Source organism: Rhinolophus ferrumequinum, chromosome 14 (genome assembly GCF_004115265.2).
Source record: "Rhinolophus ferrumequinum isolate MPI-CBG mRhiFer1 chromosome 14, mRhiFer1_v1.p, whole genome shotgun sequence".
NCBI lineage: Eukaryota > Metazoa > Chordata > Mammalia > Chiroptera > Rhinolophidae > Rhinolophus > Rhinolophus ferrumequinum.
In genome coordinates this window covers 44420588-44444259 of record NC_046297.1, presented here as the reverse complement: position 1 = coordinate 44444259, position 23672 = coordinate 44420588, and the positions used below count along the sequence as shown (strand labels likewise).

The 23672-nt window shown below is 35.1% G+C and overlaps 1 protein-coding gene across 1 annotated transcript in view; it reads right to left on the bottom strand.

Annotated features, from left to right (window-relative positions):
• Positions 1-475: 475 nt before the first annotated feature.
• Positions 476-23672, bottom strand: part of ATP6V1C1 (ATPase H+ transporting V1 subunit C1) — a 35429-nt gene continuing 12232 nt past the window's right edge. Inside the window, exons 2-13 of the mRNA XM_033126650.1 lie at positions 20933-21101; positions 19614-19681; positions 14754-14839; positions 12397-12491; positions 10666-10757; positions 9822-9920; positions 7553-7621; positions 3892-3984; positions 3705-3798; positions 2879-2976; positions 1879-2005; positions 476-737 (exon numbers count right to left, since the gene is read on the bottom strand). Coding sequence (XP_032982541.1) covers positions 642-737; positions 1879-2005; positions 2879-2976; positions 3705-3798; positions 3892-3984; positions 7553-7621; positions 9822-9920; positions 10666-10757; positions 12397-12491; positions 14754-14839; positions 19614-19681; positions 20933-21064 — 1149 coding nt within the window. The 5' untranslated portion in view covers positions 21065-21101 and the 3' untranslated portion in view covers positions 476-641. The remainder of the gene's footprint in view (positions 738-1878; positions 2006-2878; positions 2977-3704; positions 3799-3891; positions 3985-7552; positions 7622-9821; positions 9921-10665; positions 10758-12396; positions 12492-14753; positions 14840-19613; positions 19682-20932; positions 21102-23672) is intronic.

Here is a 23672-nt window from a genome sequence, read left to right as displayed (position 1 = left end):
TGACACATTTAAAGTATAATGCAAGTCAGACATAAATGGTCACACCTCAGTATATAACAAAATCCTGAAAGTAGCACAGCAAGTTAGCTATGATATCATTTATTAAACTCTGAAGCTGAACTGTAATCTTCTGAAGTTACACACACCACAATACACCTTTGCACAGGTAATTTTATTCTTTCCTGTGGGTGTCAACAGTGTTCATAGATTGTAATTTGAAACATTCAGAAAGCACATATCTGAATATTGTACATTTCTTTACATCACAATTCAGTAACTATTAAACAGTTATGCCTACTAAACACAGTGAACAAATGGTATAAATGTTTACACCATTCCCTTGTAAACAAGGCTTTTGTGCACAACGGTAACAAATGGAATTATGCATACCACAATATCGATGAGGAAAGACCTCTTTAAATAAACTATTCCGTTTATAAATAGACTCTGATTTTTTTTTTAGTACACATTTACAGACCTGATCAATAAAAAGAAACAATGGACCACAATGGAAGAATTCACCTAGGAAAAGGGGTCAGAAGCAAGCAAAGGGTAATAGAGAGGTAAAAGTATTCAGACTGTAACCTATTTCTGTTAGCATACACCAACACAAGGACAGGACTGTCTGGGAGAGCTCATTTTTACTTGAATTCCAGCAAGTTGCAATCAATCTTGTAGTACACATAAGGGTAGTATTCCTGTTGACTCAGGTTTAAGCCTGGAATATCCATAGGCGCCTATGAAAAACCAGACAAATTGTTCCATTATGTACTTACAGAAGGAAAAGAAAAAGAAAAGTGTTACCATTTACCTTCCATTAAACACCTACTCTGGACTGTGATTATGTATTTATACTAATTTAACCTAGGCTTTATTATCTTCATTTTGCAAATGAGGAAACAATCTCAGAAGGTTGACTTACCCTGGGAAGCACCGACAATGAGCAGGAAGCCAGCTTCAAGCACACTCTGACTCTGAAGCCATACTGTATGTGTTTAATCATGACCCTACCTTTCTTTTTAATATACATTGTAAAAAATTATTTTTTAATCTCAAGCTTGAGGTACTGAGTTTATGGGATACAAGGCTTAGAGAATGCTGGATAAAACCAAGTGTGGTTTTAAAGATACATATTATATATGCACATTATAAGAATTTACTGGTGGGAAATTATGTATTAAATATTTAACCTCATGTTTTATTGACAATTCCATGAAAACGCAGAAAGTCATTTCCTTCATTTTCTTCTACCAAAAAATCCCCTGATTTTTCATGGTTTTTCATGATTTTTCTAACTAATAATGCACATGTGAGATACTACCATCCGAAACTAAAAAGGAAAAAAATCAAGCTATTTGAGATAAAATACAAAAGAAACCCACTGCAATTTTAAACAGGAATGACAAAAAAAAAAAAATCACATATACTTTGTTTATATTGTTTAAAAGCAGATATAAACACTATATTCCATAAAAATAAAAATTGCCTGCAAAATGTTTATCTATTAACTCCATTATTTCTACCAAATAAAGTTAAAATAGTTATTTATTTTCTTCCTCTGCAATTTATAATTTTTATAAACAACTAGTATCACTGGTTGATTTTGTATTTCTACAACTGCAAACATCTGATCTATAGCAAGATAATGTCTGGCTTTTAGAAATCCTGTAAAGCAAAGCACAGCTCTAACTAGCATAAAACAGGGTAAACAAGGTAAACTATTTATCTAGCAAACTAACTGAGAATCTCAAAATGAAAAAAAAAAAAAGATTGGGTATCACGATATTCCCTATCCCTTTTCTGTTTATTCTTTTCCAATAATTCTTTCTGAAATTCATTCCAGTTCCTACTCTACGAGGCTATCTAATAAATACTTACATCAATAATAGCAGCTGCACTGCTGTCCAGATGTTTATACAATTCATATAATACTTCTCTTAGTTTCTTCATTGTTTTCTTATTAGGCTGAAGTAGCATAGCTTGGAAGTTCACTGGCAAGCCATACCTTATAAAGAAGTAAAAGTATGGTATGTCACACAAGCAAACATATAAGGAGACTTTCTTTTTAAAGCAAATATTCTCACACTCTTCTTTAATCATAGCTAATGGGAAGATGGTATCCCATTTTAATGAACACCTTTACAAGTTCAACTATGAAACATAGAAACTCAAATCTTCTCTGGTCCTCACTGTCAACTAGATATTTTTCTTTTTTAATGAGAGCCAATTGTCTAGTAGGAATTACTTTAATTACTCTTCAATTTTAAGGTAATTTGTGAATAATATCCTCAGTAAATAGTGATAATATGTATACTTAGAAAATACTTTCACGATAAACAACATAAGATTACCTACACCTACTTTGAAAACTCAAAGTAATTTAAAAATAGTGAGCATAGCTGCAGATAAGTATTTTTTAACAATTTCTAATATGAACAACATGTACAGAGGATCACAAGATAATTTAGATTTTAAGTATGTCAAAATATTAAATATTTTAGGTTAAATGATTTCAAATAAGTCATTAGTATACTGTATACCAAACTATTAATACATATAAATATTTGAAAGCTCTTTCTTTTAAACAAATACTGGCTAATATTTTATGATCCACTTTTAAATAAATACATAAGAAAAGAATCAGAGAGTACAGCAGCATAGGTCTCTTTTTCTAAACCTGGTATTTAGGGACATGACTAATACGTACATAAAAAGCTATATAATATTGACAATCTCTACCTCATGATTGGCCCTTTGGTTTGGCCCTTTGGTTTCTACAAGTCAATTTCCTATTACTGGACTGTGTGTTATAATAAAGAGGTCCAATATGAAGGGATCTATGAAACTCTTCAGATCCAAGTTTCTCAATTAACTTTACCTTAAAACAGACTCAACAAAAACCCTCAACGCTTTCACATGAATCCACGCAATAAACGCTTCACTGAAATTCACTTTCAGCCACCGCACGAGTGGTCCCTATAAAAGAAAAAGAAATCACCACAAACTTAGTCTTGAAAATGGCAACTAGGAATTAGATAAACCAACTGGCTTTACCTGACGTTACTTGGTTAGGGTTAGTTTTCTTTCCAACTGAGATATAACATGGTTTACAAAGTACTTAGAAATAATTTTAAGTGGAATTTGCCTTTACTTCCTCTAGCATTACAAGGGAAACACCTTTTCTTTCACTCACTTCACCCCTTCCGTACAAGCTTTTGGTCTTCACAATAATCCTGCACCTGAAGATAGCAAGAAAGTTGACACCAATTCCATCCCTGTTCTCCATTCTGCCTAAAACGTACTAATTCTCCAATGGTTTCAACACAAATTGCTTCAGTAAAAGATTACAGCATTAAAAAATTTTCCTCAAGAAAATGAAAAATCTTGCTGAAAAGAGAATACTAATATTATATAATCCGTCCCACCACAGGGCATTAACCAAAACACTGCGTTTAAAATTAATTTCTGATATGGATTTAGATAAGAGTATTTCAAGGTATGCATTTTAAGATCACTATTCATAGATCTAAGCTTGAAATCAAAAATATAACTCATTCTGATTATTTAATAGAAAAATCAATTAAAATCAAATGCTTTAAAAAGCAAAATCAGAGAAGTTTTGTGTTTTTTTGAAATCAAAGAAAAGGAATACCAGTTTTTCTTCTGCTTTAACACTGATAACACTAAACATTAAGAATACATACAAATTGCTTTTTCTTGTCAGTAGAAAGCCTGTTCATTTCTTCTTTATCTGCTTTCATCTCCTCTTCATTATATTGGAAGTCGCGAACAATGAATCTACATTTGGGGCAAAAAAACACAAAACTGTTCACACCATGTATAGGTGATCTAACAAATTAAAAAACAAACAAATAATAATAATGCTCTTACTTGTTTTCCCTGGCTTTGTGTCTGAAGTCATCAACTGCCTTCCTAAACAAGGTGACATTACAAAGGTAACTATCTTGATCCTCTGAGAGAACACTGGGAAAAAAAGATGAAGTCCATTTAAAACTTTGTGTTTATTTGCTGTCTTTCATACTGAGGACAATTCAGAAACAGAGAAAGAGGACAGAAGGGTGTGGCAGCCCTTTGCAAACCATCTCAATGCTATTTATCTGTATTGCTTCAAACACTGAAGACACTGAGTGCTTGTGATGTTTTTGTTTACAATGCCTTAGCCCTATATTTATTTCTTCCTAACCAACAATATTAAACATAAACTCAAGTAAAGCACCCAAACTCTAAGAACCATGCTTTTCAATCTATATCAGTGCTAGGCTTACCCAGGCAAAATTGTCTAACAGCTGGTGTCTTTCCAAAGTCCCCTTGCTTTCTTGCTAAGTATCCTCTTCACTTCTGGAAACCTAATTCTCTCTTCCTCTCTCCAGCCCAGCCCACCCCCGAGGCCTGACGTATCCTCTCCGCACTGCCAGTATCTCCTACCTCAGCTCCTTCCTTTTCTCCCATCACACCCTACATCAAAAATTGACTAATGCAAAAAAAAAAAAAAAAAAAAAAAAAAAATTGACTAATGCAACTGTGTAAACACTCTCTGAAAAACACACTTTCATGCATCTCAGGACTCCCTGTTAGGCTTAAGAAGACCCTAGTGAGGTCATCACTTCTACCCAGTCACAGCTCTCAGGACGTCACTGGAAAGACCTGCCGTCTTCTCAGCTCCCTAATCAATCTACCTGTTTCGTTGTCAAGACATCTTCCCTGCTTTTCTTCATAAAAGTGATCTTGGCAACCTCTGTTGCGAACACAAGAGAAGTTTCCCTCTGCACAGTGGCTAGCATGGTTTTCTTCTAGGCCTTCCTAGCTAGGCTCCTGCCTCACTTGTGCTAGCTCCCTCAACTAAAGCCCCCACGAAGCACAGTGAGTTTGTGGTACTGTTTCCAACAACAGAGAAAGGCCAAAGTTAACCAGTGATCTGACCCAGACTATCTTAACAAGCAAAAGCAGGCAGACAAAAAGGAAAGTGGGAATGCTGAAAGGACCCGTGAGCAGCACCTCTTTCTGAACAGTTTTTCCCATGAAAAGAAGCAGAACAGCAGCCCACCCTTCACTTCTCTGGCCGCCCTATTGACATGGCTTTTATATACCTCCCTGCACGGAACCACACACAATAATGGCAGTAATGCAAATTGTTCAATCTTTTAAGACTTAAGTAGAATAGTTTGCAAATAGCTAGATTTTGTTTATTTTTAAAATGAAACTGCTTCTTTCAGGTTTGAAGATGGTATATTTTCAATCTATTCTTCTACCTCAGAACTCCACTTTCATCTTCACTCCATCCAAGAGTAATCGCTCAAGTATCATGCCAAAAAGCAACAAGTCAAAGCATTACTACTTATAAGTGACTTAAAAATAAAGCACTTAGAACAATGACCAGCACACAGTAACTGTTCCACAATGTTAGTTATTATGATAACCAAAGCCCAACATCAAGTCATACAGATCTTTCCCAAACAGTGGACAGAACTGCAGACTAACCCACTAAAGCCTGTCTGCCCCCCAGGAACTACCCATCCTCTTCACAGCGCTAGTTGAGCTACTACTCTGCTCTTGATGACTATATTTAAACAGCAGGTTCAAGTCAGTGATTCCAAATGTCTTTTGAACTGAGAAATAGGTGGAGCAGATGTTTTCACTGAGTGGGGAAGAGCTGGGAACTCTCAAGTGGTCAGTGAGCACTTGTGTGTCATTCAGAAGACAGGTATTGCCTGCACTGAACTGTTACTGCCTACCGTGTTTCCCTGAAAAGAAGACTTAGTCGGACCATCAGCTCTAATGCGTCTTTTGGAGCAAAAATTAATATAAGACCTGGTCTTATATTATGCTAATTTTTGCTCCAAAAGACGCATTAGAGCTGATGGTCCCGCTAGGTCTTATTTTCAGAAAAATACAGTTAACACTTTTTCCTTGAAACTACTAAAGTGATTTTCAAAAAATGTAAACCTCTGAAGCAGTGTTTTTCGAGTCCTTCTTTCAGAGTGAATCTGGGCCCACTTAACTAGCTTAGACACCATTCCCCTGGAACTCAGGCTTGGCATATGTACGACTTGGGAGGACATATTGTGAGCACAGGGTCCTTCCTCTCCTCCTCCTCCTGCCTCCCAGACATAAAGTCAACCTCTAGGCTTTAATGCCTTACACAAAGGTATAAGAGGTATTATCTGTCAGGACAGAGAGCTTCAGTGGAAAACTAATATCAACACACAGCATTAGTCTTCAGTTTACCATGTGAAGGGCTGGTGTGAGTGGAAGATATTCCCACGCCGCCACCAAAAAAAAAAAAAAAAATTCATGAGCACACGTTTATGGCATAGGTCTCAAAAAAGTCGACATTTGTGAAACTGCAGTATTAATCGTGTTACCTTACATTTTGCAAACTGTATTAAGCCTTAAAGTAACCTCATTAACATGTACAGGGAAGGTGCTATACTCATTTTACAGATAAAGAAAATGAGGCCCAAAGAAGTTAAAAGACTTACCCCAGGTCACACAGCAAGTTGGTAGCAGAACCAGCAATAGAACACAGATCCCTGCGTCCAAGACTCTTCCCATTATACTAAGCTACCGCCCATATGACACAATGAAACTGGAAAAGAAAATATTTCATGGGCCTGGCCTACTAATACTACTTCCTTACTATCGCCTATAGTTTTCTTTCACCACGCTGCCACCTCTTGAGGCATATACATATAAAGGAATCCCTTGGGGGGCACATATACACTACATTTAATATTTTCTCAAAGACCCCCTTATATGGAATAGTAGAAATATAGTAAAAAATGACATGGTACAGTGTCAAAGAGTACAGGACCTGGAGTTAAAAGACCTGAGTTCTAAGGCCTAACTTTGCCACTAGACACAATACAGCCATATGCTTCCATCAACTATTTAAGTCTTTTGCATTTTGACTTTTTCATCTATAAGAATAACTGCCCAAACTACTTCACAGAATTGTAAATATCAAATTAGACAATGTATGTTAATCCATTTATGTATTTAATAAATTAAAAAGTGCTTAATAAAAGTTTTTGTTCAGTATAGATTAGGTAGAATCTATGTTTACTGGAAAGTGATGGTAAATATTTCAAAATCAACACAGTACTCCAGCAGCCATTTTTGCACGCTATCTTTGCAAACAAGGTAAATGAAGAATTATAGACACATCGTAGGTCTACAATATTACATGATGAATTTTCAGAAGGTAGCATAGTGCAGCAGAAAAAGTGTTAAACCAGAGACCTGGGTTCCAGTTCTAGCTCTGCCACTAATAAGATGTGTGACTCTGGGCAAACCACTTCACCTCTGTGGCCTCAAACTTCTACATCTATAAACATGAGCAGTCAACCAGACTGTGCAAAGTCCCTTCCAGGTCTAAAAATATGATAATATAATTAACTTATTTATAAGGTGAAAAAATGGTTTTAAAACTGTAAATTTATCACAAAGATGGCACAGATATTTTCTAATCCAACATCCAAACTATAAAAGGAATTCTAGGAGAGAAAGAAGTTTTACAAAGATGGCTACTTACTTGCTAGACCTTGGAACTACCATTTCAGCGAGTGTTTCATACTGCTTAATCCAGTCGTTGTGGTTTAACCTGCAGAAAATGTACAATAAGCCCTGGAAAAGAAGAGCAAGTCCTACCTCCTGCCATGTCCACAAAAAGAAAGAAATGATGGGACAAACAGGAAATTTGGCTACAGTAAGTATACCTCAAATCTATATAACAAAAAAATTCAAGTTTCCTACTGAGAATGAATTTCAAATACACTGAGTGAAGCAGGGACTACAGTTCACCACCCTCTTATATGCAGTAACTATTGCAAAAAAGGCACATCCTAGAACCAAGTTTGGAAAGGAAGTAAGAAAGGCAAAGTATAGATTCGAAATAACTTTCAAATTTTAGGGTTGATACATATTACCTCATTAAAAAAAAGGAAAGAAAAAGGTCATGCCAAAATCACTATCATTTCTTTTCAGTGTCCATTATAAAAGGCTGGATGAAACTATATATTTTCTAAAAGCACAGAGTGCCAGGAAGTATTGAGTAAATAAAATGACGGTAAACTATGCTGCCACAGAACATTGTGCAATAACCTTCTGTAGAGAACATTGGCTTTGGGGAGTGTGGAAAAAGACAATTATGTTTGTAATTTAAAATAAAGAACTGTAGTATTTGTAAGCCAGGATAGAGAATAATTCATTACGCAAGGTGCCCTAGGTCCTATGTTTCAATTATAGTGTACAGAAAACTATGAAAACTTCTGGTTTTAAACACAAATTTTAATTAAGATTAAATGAGACAAATCTTTTATCTGGGCAAAGGTTATTTTATTATGTGTTATAAAAACACAGAAAATTTATTATAAATAATCAGTGTTCTAGTATAGCAGAGATGAGTTGTTACTAAAAGACAAAATACAACTTTGGGAGCCAAATCCTTAGTTTTAAGCCCTTTTTCATAAGGAAAGAATAATCCACTCTGTAGTAAGGAGGGGAAAAACAGAATATTATAGCCACTCTAAATTCGATAGAGGTACTTTCACAACCTTTTCCAGGAGGCATCATTTTCCAATATTCCTAGTTTCTTAACCAGATAAAAATGGAAAGTACAGTAAAGGAAGATTTCACAAATGTTCTCTAATTTCCCATTGCAGTTTGGATGCTCCAAAGATTCCCTGATAGCAAGACTTTGAGTTAAGTCAAAAGTGAAAACATTAATAATGTTTCTGTTTCTCTCTTTCTCTCTCTCTCTCTCTCTCTCTCTCTCTCTCTCTCTCTCTCTCTCACACACACACACACACACACACACACACACAACTTCTAATCTTCCAACTGTCCAAAGGTTTCATTTTATCAAGATTAACTATCGTATTTCCCCGAAAATAAGACTTAGCCAGACAATCAGCTCTAATGCGTCTTTTGGAGCAAAAATTAATATAAGACCTGGTATTACGTAATATTATATTATATTATATAACACATTATATTATACTATATTATACTATACTATACTATATTATATTATATTATGACCCAGTCTTATATTATAGTAAAATAAGACTGGGTCTTATATTAATTTTTGCTCCAAAAGACGCATTAGAGCTGATTGTCCGGCTAGGTCTTATTTTCGGGGAAACACAGTATGATCAAATGTTAATTAACACAGAAGGCCTAATTAAAGAATATTTCAAAGGGTTATCTAATCCAGTAAATTATGCCCACAGCCTGTTTTGTAAATAAAATTTTACTGAAACACAACCACATCCATTTGTGTACATATTGTGTGTATGGCTGCTGTCAGTTATACCCACAAAGTTGATGTGGCAGAGTTGAGTAGTTGTAACAGAAATCATATGGCTTGCAAAGCCTAAAATACTTACTCTCTGGTCCTGTACAGAAAAAAGTGTCCTAAGCCCTGATCCACTAAATCCTTTGCTTGTTATTATAGGACTTAATTCATCCTAACCAATCATAAAGATTAAAAAAAAAAATACAAAGAGCTTCCTATTTTGAAAAATCTAATTTTTTACATAAAATAATTTAGCATTACTTAATTTTTTAGTGAGCCAACTCTACTAAGTTGCTAATTTTGATTTGAAATTGATGTCTCAAGTTATGAACTAAATTCTATTGTATGTGCCACACGAATATATGCCGGTTGACAGAACAAATGACAAGGTGATATCCCCTCTACACTTGGGTTTTACGGAAAACCTCAAATTACAATATCAGATACTAACATTTTTTTGTATTTTAATAAGTAAAAATAAAAACCTCTGCAATAAAAGACATACTTGGGAACTACGACCAGTAAAGTGATGAGATACTCTGAATCAAGAACAAAGTCATCCTTCTTCACGATTTCTGCTAGACTTCTAGTTAGCAAGCTTCCTCTGAAGAAGAAGAAAAAAATCATTAGGCTGATAATCATGTGCTTCCATAGACTTGTAAGGAAGTAGCAAGCTAATTATATTTACACATACTATATAGACATCTCAAGAGAGGGATTAGTCTAGTTAACATTTCACTTTATAAGTCATCAAAATTTAGCTGAATATTTCCCATCCATGCAACCGAAGACATGTCAACATTTATCAAAATTTGCCTCTGGCATCTATCTCCCTTTGTGCTGGCTTTAATTAATGTGACTGGGCTCTTCTCTTGATTATACATATAATATCTTGACTGGGAAAGTGTTATTCATTAGATATCAATTAAAGTCTATTTCACTGTAATTATGAAATTATATCATCTAAGCAGAGCCTTTAGTTTTCCTGCCTCTCCCTGGGTATCATTTGATACCAGGCAATTTTGGTTAGTTAACCTAATAATCAACTTTTTCAAATCAGTCTTCAATTAGTCTCCCAGTACTGATCTTCCCATAATGAAAATGTCTTGCCCAGTTTGCACCACTAGAGAGTATCCAGGCAAATTTGCCTCTAGGATATAAATGCTTAACTTCAATAGTTAAGTGATTAAAGCTACACCTGTAGTAGTCATACTACAAGGAGAGCAACCAAAACAAGTGTTCGATTTTTATTACAGAAACAGCTGGAACTTACTAAACAATATCTCACTCAATGTATGCTACAATGCTTCCCTAAATTCTTAATATTCACAAATACTTGGTATGCTTACGCATTCTTTCGTTCCAAATTCTGAAGATTCCCTTTCAGGTTATTATATGCGGATGCTCGAGATTTCAAGTCATTGTCAATCTGAGTCACTCCCTTTAAAAATAAAAAAATAAAAAATAAAATATATATATATATATATATATATTACATACGCAAGATTTTCCTAAATCTGCCTCTACTAATACAATTAAAGTAGCTGTACTTAAACATAACTTTAAAAAAACTACTACTAATTCCTGATGTAAAAACATTCTATTTTAAAAGCACAGCTTTAAAAGGTCATTTCAAAAACAATCTTGGTAATTTCCATGTGACTCTTTTCTACTAAAGATAATGTTTTAGTCCACATGCATTTTAATTATTTATTGTATTACTTCTTAAACCATGTAAATGGAATCTAGGCCACTGGGTTTAGAGATTATTAATTAAAAGGCTTTAATTCACAAGGCTAACGGATTAATTCCCAAAAGGAACTAAATTACAAAGTCTTGTTGTCCACAACTCCCTATTATTATACAAAATATTTTCTCAATGTAATTTGAATTGTAGTTGAAATTATTTATAAATGTTATAAAAGCTGGTTTTTCAAAAGATTGACTAAAACTACTAACAATTTAGGAGAAAACACAAAGCAGTGGATTTAACATTTGAGCACCTTGAGTCTGGCGCCTTAGACCACACTCGGCCCTGGCCATTCCTGATACTGATTTAACATCTGAAAACCTAGTTTCAACTCAGCTCTACCATTATCAGTTATGTCACTGGGATAGGTCACTTCACCTCTCTGAGCCTGTTTCCTCGTCTATAATAGTATCAGGAAGAAGATGACTAAATCCTTGGTAAGGATCAAAAGAAAATAAGGCTCAGTCATAGTAAGAGAACCACTGTACATTATCAAACTACTCATTTTCATTAAATTGTATGATGACTTTAGTTCAAATCCTTGATAGTCTATTCAGTTACATTTAATTATAGAGCACACTGTACAAATAAAATCACTGGGAGCCAAGTCTATCCAATTAATTTAAACCATACTTTTTCACCCTAGCCAGGTCTTAAAAATGTTGACAAACAATTAATAGGTGTTTGTCTATTTGCCTCATTATAATTTCAGGTAAGACTTTTACATTTTCACTCATGCTCCAGGACTTTGCAATATAAAAGGAGCTTTCAACTCAGCGAGTTCATGGATGGGCTTCAGGATCTGTGTACTCCTTGAAACTGTACATAAAATCACGGGGTACATGAATACGGGCAGTTTTCTATGTAGAGGATCAATGTCAGAAGGCATCAGAGAACGCATAAAGTTTAATGTCTGAATCAGTACTGTACATAAATACACTTACGTGACCACTGCCATCTACGTGACTCATAAATCTTTAATACACTCTAATTTCCTGTTCTACATAACCTCAGTTATCCTGAAAATTTGTATAAATAATTACAGAATTTTAAGGTTTCTTTTCTTATTTCAACATTGTTGATACAATATTTAAGTATATAAATAAGTATATTACACAACTTGAATAATCTACACATGAAAGTGTTATATTTTTTAACATCTTTTTTTTTTTTTAGTAAAGTTGAAGTAAGGGTACCCCTACCTCCTGTTTGTATCAATGACATATATTTAAGCTGCCTTGTCAAAACCTAGAGTATTTCATAGCTAAATGCTTATAAAATAAAGCCACTGTAAATCAATGTGTCCTACCTGTGTCATTTTTTATCTTACCTTGGCAATTATTTCAGAAATATTTTTCAGGGACTGCTTGATTGGATATTTAGCCATGTCCCACTGAAACCTTGTTATATAAGTAACCAAGTCAACTGAAACAAGGGAATAAATTAATTACTGAGAAGCAACAGAATTTTTTGTAGTTTGCTACACAGTAATAGATTTTAATGCTGAAATTGGCATTGAGAAAATCAGTAAAGATGTCATCATTTCTGAAGAGTCCTAATTAAATAAATGTGGGACCACATTAAGTAACACGGATTAATCAAAATTTCACCTTGTAATCTGCCTGGATCCCTTATCCTTACTCAAAATTTAATATATATTAAAATGTTCTTTCCAATTTGATGACTGAGTTAAATATGTACGTACCCATGATATGCTTCATATATAGGAGAAAGAGAAACAAAGATTAAGATACGACTTCAAATTGTCTCCTCGATAAGTAGAATTTGACAAAAGTATGTTCTCTCTTTGCCAACTAATCCAAACAAACTGAAAATGAACTTATGTGTTAAAACCATGTGGTGATTGTTTCCAGGGTTCTATACTTCAATAATCTTCAAAACACAGAACCTTTCACTTTCAAATGAAAAGAATAAAAAATGTAGAGCCAAAGAGACTCAACAACTACTTCCCTGAACATTTAGTAATCAAGATCACTTTACCCCTCAAGTCTGATGGGATCAAGGTCAGGAAACACAAATGTCAAGTAGAGCTAACTGGCAAAAGTAATTCATATCAAAATATCTTTCTCTCCTCAACTTCTCCCTACATAATACCAACAAGTCAACAACACAGGTCATATTTCCAAAAGCAATTTTAGATGCACTGCCCTCCTCAATTGTCAACCCATTCTACCTACTGATTGCCCTAGTTCATCAAATACTTTGAAGATCAGTAAAGGCACCCTAAACCCATCCTTCTGCCCCAAAGACAAATTAACAGAAACAGTAAACAATTAGATTAGGAGCACTATTATAACAAGGAGGAAAAAATAATTACTATTTTTGTTTTTACTAATTTTTATTGAGCATGTATTATTTGCAAGAAGTAATGAGATTAGAGAAACACTGGATTTAAAATACTGTTACTTTTGAGAGTTTAGCCAAAGTACTCCATATTGCTGCCTCAGTGTGCATTTTGTATGGCCAAGTGGCCTGCAGGCACTTAGAAATTACACCAGCCCCTCCCTCAACAACAGCCCTAAGTAACAGCCTGGGAAGTCACAAGTAAATATAACTCCCACTGATATCACCCTTGTGATAAGCACTCTCCCTCACTGCCCAGGGCCTTCCCTTTGTGACCCTTTAGATAAGACACACCTGAAATTACCAAAACCCCACTCTCTTTGGTTTAAATTGACCAATCCAGACTAAGCCTAGGAACCCCAAAGCACTCCACTCACAGACCCTAGTAAAGGCTTGTGCCCTAGTTCCCCCTCCGGCTCTCTCCACATGGCCCCACCTCCTCCAGGACCTGTGAGTAATAAACTTCTCTATTTCACTTTCCCTCAAGGTCTTTTGTTGAACAGTGGCTCACCATCTTATGACATCCCCATCCCATGACACCCTGGGGCTCTACTTAACAAATGTTAATTTAACAAAGTTAAAATAGTGATCTTATCATAGTAGGCAATACAGGATAGAATGGAAGGAAAGGGTTATTTTATATTATAATGACATATCACTAATTTTAAATGAAGCCTAATTTTAAATGAAGCAAATGCTAAAGTGATATTCCATAAGAAAACTACAAATGCAAGCACAAAAGACAGCAGTGATGTCAAAGCCATCTTTACAAAGCCATTATTATACAGAGCAAACGATGTAAATATTAGTTTCTAGATACAGAGAGGTCAGAAGTAGACTATTCTATAGGTACTAAGGTAAAGAAATGTAATATTCAGATTTGAGGGGAGGCATTACTCTGCAATAAAATTAATAATTTCTGTTTGAAGGCTTTAGCAGCTGAATGCTATTAAATAAAAATTTAGAGAAGACAGCAAGTATTCAACTGGAACAATGCTAAGACACATAACTTGGAAAAACACTTGTAAATGTGAATTCACAAATAGATCCCAGAAAGAACTATGGTAAATCCTTATAATACTGCTTTTGGAAGGACCTGACATCCATTATCATAAGCTATATTATATGTAAGATTGTCTTACATGAGATTGTGTTTCAGAGGACAGGATGTAACTAGCAGAAATACAGTAACAATTAATTTTAATGGCCTTCTATTGTACTTAATATCTTTATCTATAGATATGTTTTGCAGTACTTTTTGTTTTTATAGCTAAGTCATTCACTTTACATAAGTCAATATCAAATCATGAAACATTAGCTTACCTCCATTGGCCAACAGATTCTCCTGAACTTTATCTTTACTATCCTCCAATACATCAGCCATATATTGAGCTACTTTCTTAACCACCCTTGGGAAAAAAAAAAAATCATTTTCAGGAAAAAGACCTAAATTTCATGCCATACAATGAACACATTACATAAAGACATGAATTTGACTACATATGTTCCCATTGCACATATCTATATAATATAGAAAAGTGGGTATTAACGTCTATAAATAATACTTTAAAGATAAAATGGACAAAAATTTTGTTTTACGCAAAACAAAACTGAATAAAGTTTTAAAGAGATTACATGAAATACGTTTATTAGTCTGGAAAAAAAGTAGTGAGAAGCCATCTATAAATATCCATGTACTACAAGCTGAAAAACTGGGCAATGGATCTGACTGCAAGGACCAAGAAGAAAGGAGGAAGCAGGGAGCTAGCATTCATCGATTGCGCACTTTCACTTAGGATGAAAGGGATCCGGCAGGCAACAGAACATAAGCAACAGTACAGATGAAGAATGAGGTCCTACATCATTTATTCATTATTGTTTTATTGGACATCGACTCTTTGCAAGGAGCAAGCCCATATAGGAAACCACAGTGCCAAAACTACTGAGTCACCTAGATATAGGTATCACCTGGTTGATCCCTTTTTTTTTTAAATAAAGACACCGGGTATAAAGGGAATAAGAGACTTAGTCACAAAGTCACAGAGCCCCAAGGACAATGGCATATCTGTGGTGTCTTGATTCTAGAGTCTGGTGTTTTTCCCCCATTCCGTGTGTGCCTCTAGGCCCTGGGTGGGATTCAAAAACATACAAGACAAAATCACTAGCTCCACACTGCTTAAAGTTGAATTGGAGAGCTACCAAAAAATAGAAATGACTAAATACAAAGCAAACTTTGGTTAAGTACCAGCTGAGATTACCAAGGTACAGGCAGAGGCGCATACAGGAAAAAGGGATCACTTCCAGCCACTGTAATCAAGAAAGCATCATGGCTCATGAGCAGGGCCAAGGAGGACAGAAATGGTTTTAAAAGGATGATTAGATAGGAAGAAATTATATTCTTGCCACAGGGCATGATGAGTCAAGCTCAGGAGAGGCAGAAAAGCAACTGGCAGTCAGAGAATAATGAGGGCCCATACTGCCCAGAGCGTCATGCTGAAGAGAAGGGGATGTAGGCTGGGGCCAGACTGCAGACAGATAGCCTCTGACGTCAGACTTTAGAGAGAAGTGTAACATGGTCAGAACAGGGCTTCAGACAATCACTCTGATGACTGTATGCTCTGTGGCAGGGAGGGTAAACTGGAAGACGAATTAAGAAACTCCTGCAGCAATTAAAAAAAAAAAAAGAAGAAAAAAAAGAAACTCCTGCAACATCAACCAGTAAGGACCAGAAAAAGCAACTGAAGGGCTAAATTTGAATGACAATCCTATACTGAATGACCTCAACTCTAAGAAAGTGGAACAATGTCAAAAAAAATGTAAGCCATAAGTCTTCAACATGCTTGCTTAACTTGGGATTTGTACATACACTTGGCTGTGTCTCCAAAATTCACCTATTCCTTCAAACCATTATTCCCATATAACTTGACGAACATCTTGTAAACAGAACCATTTGCTATGGACATTCAAAAATGTGCATATGTTTACCACAGAAAAAGTTCAGAGTGTATCTGGTGTCAAATCTATAAACTTAACATCGACTCAGAACGTCATCATCTCCCTATGTATCTCCACAAGCCTATCTATGAGCAACTACACACGGTCACCTGAAAAAAAAATCTGCTCTTATGATTAGATGACTGAAAAAGTATAAACTATCATTTATTCCACATGGTACAATGTTCAGACTTTAAAAACTAAAACATTTATATCACTAAGCTACCATCTGTCAATTCTACCAAGGTCTAACAACCACATGATTTTTAAATTCCTCACATCTTTCAGGAAGACGGATGAAGACAAGATTGCATAACAGTGCAGAAAAGAACAGCTGACGACCTACACAGGTTACTTTCAATTCTACTAATTAAATGAACTACATTTGCCCTAAATACTTTCCAGACTCCTTCCCTAAAATGTGACCAAAAATACTTTCCAGATTCCTTCCCTAAAAAATGTGACCAAACTTTAAACTACATTCAGGACATTCCACTGACCATTTAAAGAAAGACCTATGAAGCCATCGAGGTAATTAATGAGGATCCAAATAAGTGTTAATAATTATGTTCTCAGGAGCCACCCTTCTCAATGTCTCTTGGGTTGTCATGACCTGAAAACGTGATGAGGTAAACAGGACTGTAGGAAAGACAATCAGCTCGGGGACAGCAACCACAAAAAGTTTCCTCAAACTCTTTTAATTAAAAACCTCTACTCAGGAAACCAAGAGATGATTCTTACCACCAATTAGTTCTTTGAGAATATCATCAATAATGACTTTCACATTTGCTCTATATGAATGCATGGAATTACTAACCTTAAAGTAATTTGTTATTTTTCTTTCATCCTCTCTTTTCCATTCTTATTGCCAAGTGCCTGGTCTTAGCTGAGGCTTTTAATCTCTTTCCCTAATCTACTGTAAAACTATCTCCTAGCCGGCCTTTCTGGCTCCAGTATTAAAGACCATCAGTATATCTTCACATCTGTTTATTTCCTTATTACATGTTGTTAAGTTAAAAAAATCTCTCTGCGAAATCTCAAGACTCTATTACCAGAGCCATTGCATTTTGGTGGTTCTATCAATTCAGAAAAGCATAACAGCATAAATGGGAAACCATTCTGTATGGATTATGAGAGTAAGTCCCCTACTATTCAGGCCTGTTCCCTTAAAGCTTTAATCAAGGTACATTTCTAAGATTCTCCAAAATTCTGTATTTTACAGATCATACCTATTTAACTACGCCCTAAGTATTTAAAAGATCTCTATTCCAAAAGTCAAAGGGATTGTACACTAACCAAAATGCAGAAAGTTAGCAAGGATTCCATACCCAACTTCAGCTAAAATACACAGTAACTGTATTTCAAAAGTGACTAAAACCGAAGCTTAGAAAAATTCTAATAGAACTGAATTCTGAAGACAAACGCATAACCATCTTCAAATAAATGGCATACCACCCCATGTTCACGAATCGAAGACTTACAACATTATTAAGATGGCAATACACCCCAAATTGATCTACAGATTCAACACAATCCCCATCAAAATTCCAGCTGACTTCTTTGCCAAAATTTGACACCATGATCCCAAAATTCACATGGAAATGAAAGAAACCAGAGTAGGCAAAAAAATCTTGAAAAACAAAGTTGGAGAACTCACACTTCTCGATTTTACTTACTATAAAGCTAAAATAATCAGGACAATGTAGCACTAGCATATAAAAACAGAACTATGGGATAAAAAGAAATATGGACTAGACTGAGTCCAGAAATAAATGCTCACATTTATGTTCAAACTGATTTTTGGCAAGGGTGCCAAGACAATTCAATGGAGAATAGTCTTTTCAACAAATGGTGCTGGGACAACTGGCTATTCACACGCAAAGGAATGAAGCTGGATTCCAACCTCATACCACAGACAAAAATTAACTCAGATCAAAGACCTAAATGTAGAAGCTAAAACTATAAAACTCTTAGAAGAAAATATAAAACTGTGTGACCTTGGATTGGTATAAAAATTACAAGCAAGAAAAATAAACTGGACACCAAAATTAAATACTTGTGCTGCAAAGTACACTGTCAAGAAAGTGAAGACAAATCACAGAATGGGAGAAAATATTTACAAGTCATCTGATAAGTGTCTAGAATATGTAAAGAACTATTACAACTCAACAAAAAAGGCAAATTAAAAAATGGGCAAAGGATCCAACATAGACATTTCTCCGAAGAAGAAATACAAATAGCCAATGAACACATTAAAATAATGCTCAACACATCATCAGCCATCAGGAAAACAGAAGTAAAAAACACAATAAAATACTACATATCCGCTAGGATGGCTATAATAAAAAAGATGGATAGTAACAAGCATGGTCAAGAATGTGGAGAAATTAGAACTTTCATACACTGCTAATGGGACTGTAAAATGGTCCAGGTGTAAAATGGTCTGGCAGTTCTTCAAAATGCTAAAAACAGTGTTACCTTATGACCCAGCAATTCCACTCCTAGGTTCATATCCATGAGAAATGAAAACAAAAACTTATACACAAATAATTCATAGTAGCTTTATTCATTCTAGCCAAAAAGTAGAACTAGCCTAAATGTCCATCAACTGATGAATAGATTAATAAAATGTAGTATATCTACACAATGGAATGTTATTTGGTAATAAAAAGCAATTAAGTATTGATACATGCTACAACATGGCTGAACCTTGAAAACATTATGTTAAGGAAAAGAAGCCAGTCACAAGAGACCACATATAGCATGATTCCAACGAGATGTCCAGAACAAGCGAATCTATAGTGTCAGAAAGCAGATTAATTAATGAGCTGTCGGGAGCAGGGAGTAACAGCTAATAGGAACAGGATGGTGGGTAGGGGTAATGAAAATATACAAATGTTGATTGTGGCTGCACAACTCTGTGAATATACTAAAACTCACTGAGTTGCACATTTTAAATAGGTGAATTGCACGGTATGTAAATTATATCTCAATAAAAATTATATTTTCACACTTCAAACAGGTGTATTTTATTGTATATAAATTGTATCTTCATAAAGTTGATTACAAAGAAAAAAGAATCATCGCTTTCTAAAACCATCCCAATAAGCAGAACATACATGTGATAACAAAGCTAATATTCAGGCAGCCTGATAATTCTGCCCTTGTCTGTGCATGTAAGTACATTACCCTTCTACAAATGCATCCAGTTTAGCCAGTTCATCCGACAAACCAACCAAGACATCTAGTGTGCCAACCTAGAAGGGAAGTATAGCATTTTATTACTTAGGTTTCATCTTTTTTTTTTTTATTTTTTTTACAAGATGATACAACATCTTGATTTGAAGGGCGCATAAATCTTAAGTTCTCCATTTTTTATTTCATAATGTGCAAGTGTGGTTAAAACATGTTTGCCAGACATTTCAAAGCTATTTATATGTACAAAATAATCCTCTAATTCGTGGGTACAACCACCATTTAAAATGTGAAGGTTCCGTAACGGCAGGCCTGTGCTGCCCAGTGACGGTGAATCATTTGAAGCCATGCTTTACAAAAGCAGCTCTTAGCAGGGGTCCATGACTGTGCATCAAAGAGCCTGTAATTGAAGCTCTATGCAAAACTGTATGTGTGTCAGGGCAGGGAATGGGGTCAGTGGAACTGTGGCGGCTATGTGTGATGTCGGAGGGGTGATAGATTGGGGACGGGGGCTCTCACTTCATGAGGGGTGTAAATGTCTAACAATTACATTGTTTTGTACACCTGAAACTAGCAACAAAAAAAACCTGTGTGTAAGCGAGCACATTTGGGAAGAAATGTCCACAGTCCATATCGGTCTCTCGAAGGAATTCATAACTCCCCAAATACTAAGAACTAGTAATTTTAAGTATTTCTTACATAAATGAGTACTGTGTATAACTGCCTCACTTAGTTAACCAGAAAAATATAAATACCATGATCTTTTCCTTCTTTACAAAAATTCAACTGATTACTGACAGTCTGTTTCACTTTGGGGTGGCTAGGTTACTGATCATTAATAAATGTTAAATAGATTAACTAGATTAAATAATTAGGTTAGATCTGCCAAGTATGATTAAAGAGGTGCAATGGTAAAACATTTACATTAGTGAGCATTATATGAACTTAATAACAGAAAAATGGATTCACTGTGATATTTAGGAATATATATTACTAAGCTTTTTCACTTCTTAAAATCATTAATTGTGAATATAATATATCTTTTTGTAAGATTTCTCACTGCAATTAAATTACAATTTAGAAAAGCACAAAAGTTTAGAAAAATATTTTGTTTTGGCGTTTACTTCTACAATCTCAATTTCCTCATTATCTAAAATCTGAACATCGGAAAGAACAAGATAGGTTTTAAATTATGCCAATGGCTAGAGAAGAAACCTGGATATCTAATTTCTAACCAAAAAGTAAGCAGAGACACGACTGTCCTCCCTTTCATGATGAACTCACATACACTATTTTGCACAGTGCAGTTTTACCTTTAAATCAGGAATGTTGAACTTGGAAGTAACAGCAAGATTATTGTTCTTTGTAGTTGCCGCATGCAATTTCTCCCATGTTTGCTGACATGTTTTCTCCCCAGGAGCAGATATAAGCCAGAACTCAGTCATATTCGTCAACAGGAATTTCTTCCAAAATCAAGAGATTCTGAAATATAAAATAAAACAAAAAAATAATTTAATGTTATTTGTTTCTAAAGTATTTCAGAGTCACAGGATAAATGATAAGTATAAGCTGTTTCAAAACTAATCTAACACTGACATATGATTCCAAGCAAAGTCAAATTTACTTACCTGGAAGTAAATCCATATTAAGTGGTAAAAGGTGATTTATTTATGATACTATCAAAAAGAGATAATAAAGATCTAATACATGCAGTACCTATTTTTTTTTTAAAATTACAAAACATCCTAAAATGGGAATTATTCAACAAGTTAGACTACTCAAGATACCAACTACCAATAGTTTCATTCCACAAAACTCAGAATCATTAATTTATAGGTTTATCTTAAACTTTAAACATAAACCAAATCAGAAAATTAAAAAAAAAAAGATGCGTAACTTTTACTTTTGAGAAAGAATTAATTGACTCATACATTTGAACATTAGCCACCAAATAAATCGGCAACATCTGGTATAGCAAATCTTACAAGATTAGCCAAATCGGTGGTTAATGTTAATCCATATTCAACCTAAGGGAATCTCCTCAAATCCCTGGCATATACATACTAAACTACCATCAAACATTTACAAATTTACCAAAACAAAAAAAAAAATCTTGCCAATCAGCCTCGTATTTAAAAATATGACCTTTGTGGGAAGGGGGAATACAACACTAACAGAGCTGAGTGAGAGAGAGGCTGTGGCTCTCCTTTTCCAAAGATTTCCGTAAGATTTTTTAGGACATAACCAACCCCTTCTATAGTGTCTCCCTCTCTCTCTCCCCGCCCCACACACGAAGAAAAAGTCCAGAGCCCCAAATTTATTCAGAATCTAAGTATTTAAAGCACACAAACCTAACTCATAAAAACGAAAATACAACAGTATCATTATTTCCACTTTAATATGCCTTCATTAGAACAAATTAAATACTATAAGCTTTCTACTACCACTGCTTGTTTAGCCTGTCCTGAAACTTGGAGTCTATGTTAGATAGAAGATAACTATTTTACAAAGTTGTCTGGATAATAAAATTATATAATGAACTTTATAAAGAACTTGATAAATTTAAACATTCTTTAAAATGTAAATCATAATGGATTTTTCTAATTTCAGAAGCCCGCTGTAATTAAAGCAATCCTACCTTGTCAGTACACAACTGACGGTGAACTTAACATTGATGCCATTCTATATATTTGTTATTTCTTTTCTTGAACTTCAGTTTATAGCTCATTTACCATATACCAGATACTGCTTTAAATGTTTTATGCATTATCTCGGTCTTCCCAACACCTCTATAAGATGCATATCATCCTCCCCATTTACAATAATAAACAAACTCAGAAGTTACATTGGTATAAATTTAGACAGTGATGTTAAGTGAGTATCTCAAGAATTGTACCCTAAGATGATTTTTTCACCCATACTGATAAAATTGCACTACGAGAAAATTGCATTCAAATGGTCAACAAACTAAACATAGACTTGTTAGTGATGGCTAGACCAGAAAAAGCACTCAGTCTGGCCAGAGAGCCAGCTTAACTGAGAGCTTAACTCAGTCTGGCCAGAGAGCCAGCTTAAAAGAGAGCTTAACTGGCCGTCCCAGGATGGAAGCCACTCAAAGTTCCAAGTTCTAAGGAGGCTATCCAAAGATAAGCTTTGGTTTGAAAGCAAAAGCAAAAACAAAATCCTCACTAGCTTACATGAGAAATTTCAAATGTTAAACTTACAAGTTATATAATTCTATCCATATTCTTTTCCAACCTGATTTTTTTCACTCAACCTATTTTTAGAATTAATCACAATGATTCACATAGCTATACTTCATTTTAAATGCTATATGGTACTCTATGAGCAAACTAAAATTTATTATCCATTTTCCTCCTGAAGGATATTTATATTGTTTCACATTGTTGCTATTATAAACAAGTCTGCCCGTGAACAACTTTGTAACACATGTCTGCTTTTGTGAAAGAGTTTCACCAGGACAGACAGGAATAAAACAGCTGAACTGAGACTATGACAATGTGGTAGACTGTCTTCAAAGATAGAGACAACAAGTCTTCCCATGCTCCTAGGCAATGTGACTGCCACTCCCACCATCAAAAGGTGGAGAGTCTATTCGCCCTCACCTTGAATCTGCACTGGCCTTGTGATTTGCTTTGACCAACAAAACACATGGAAGCCATACTCTGTGGGCCCAGGCCTCAAGATGCCCTGCAACTTCTACTTTCTTTGATGGCTACCCTCACACCACCGTGGAAGCAAGCCAGTCTAGCGTACTGTAAGATAAGAGACCACATGGCAGAGAAATGACAACATTGTAGCTGACAACCAGCATAAACTGCCAAACATGTGAGTGAAGCCATCTTGAAACTTCCAGTCCAGCCAGTGTCCTGGCTGAATGCAGCCCCACCAATGAGTACAGGTGAAACAAGCAGAAGAGCCACCAAGGTAACCCACAGAGCCAAGAGAAATAAAAAAAATCACTGTTTTAGGCACTCGATTTTGGGGTGGTTTGTTATGTTTCATGAGATAATTGACTAAGACCATCATCAA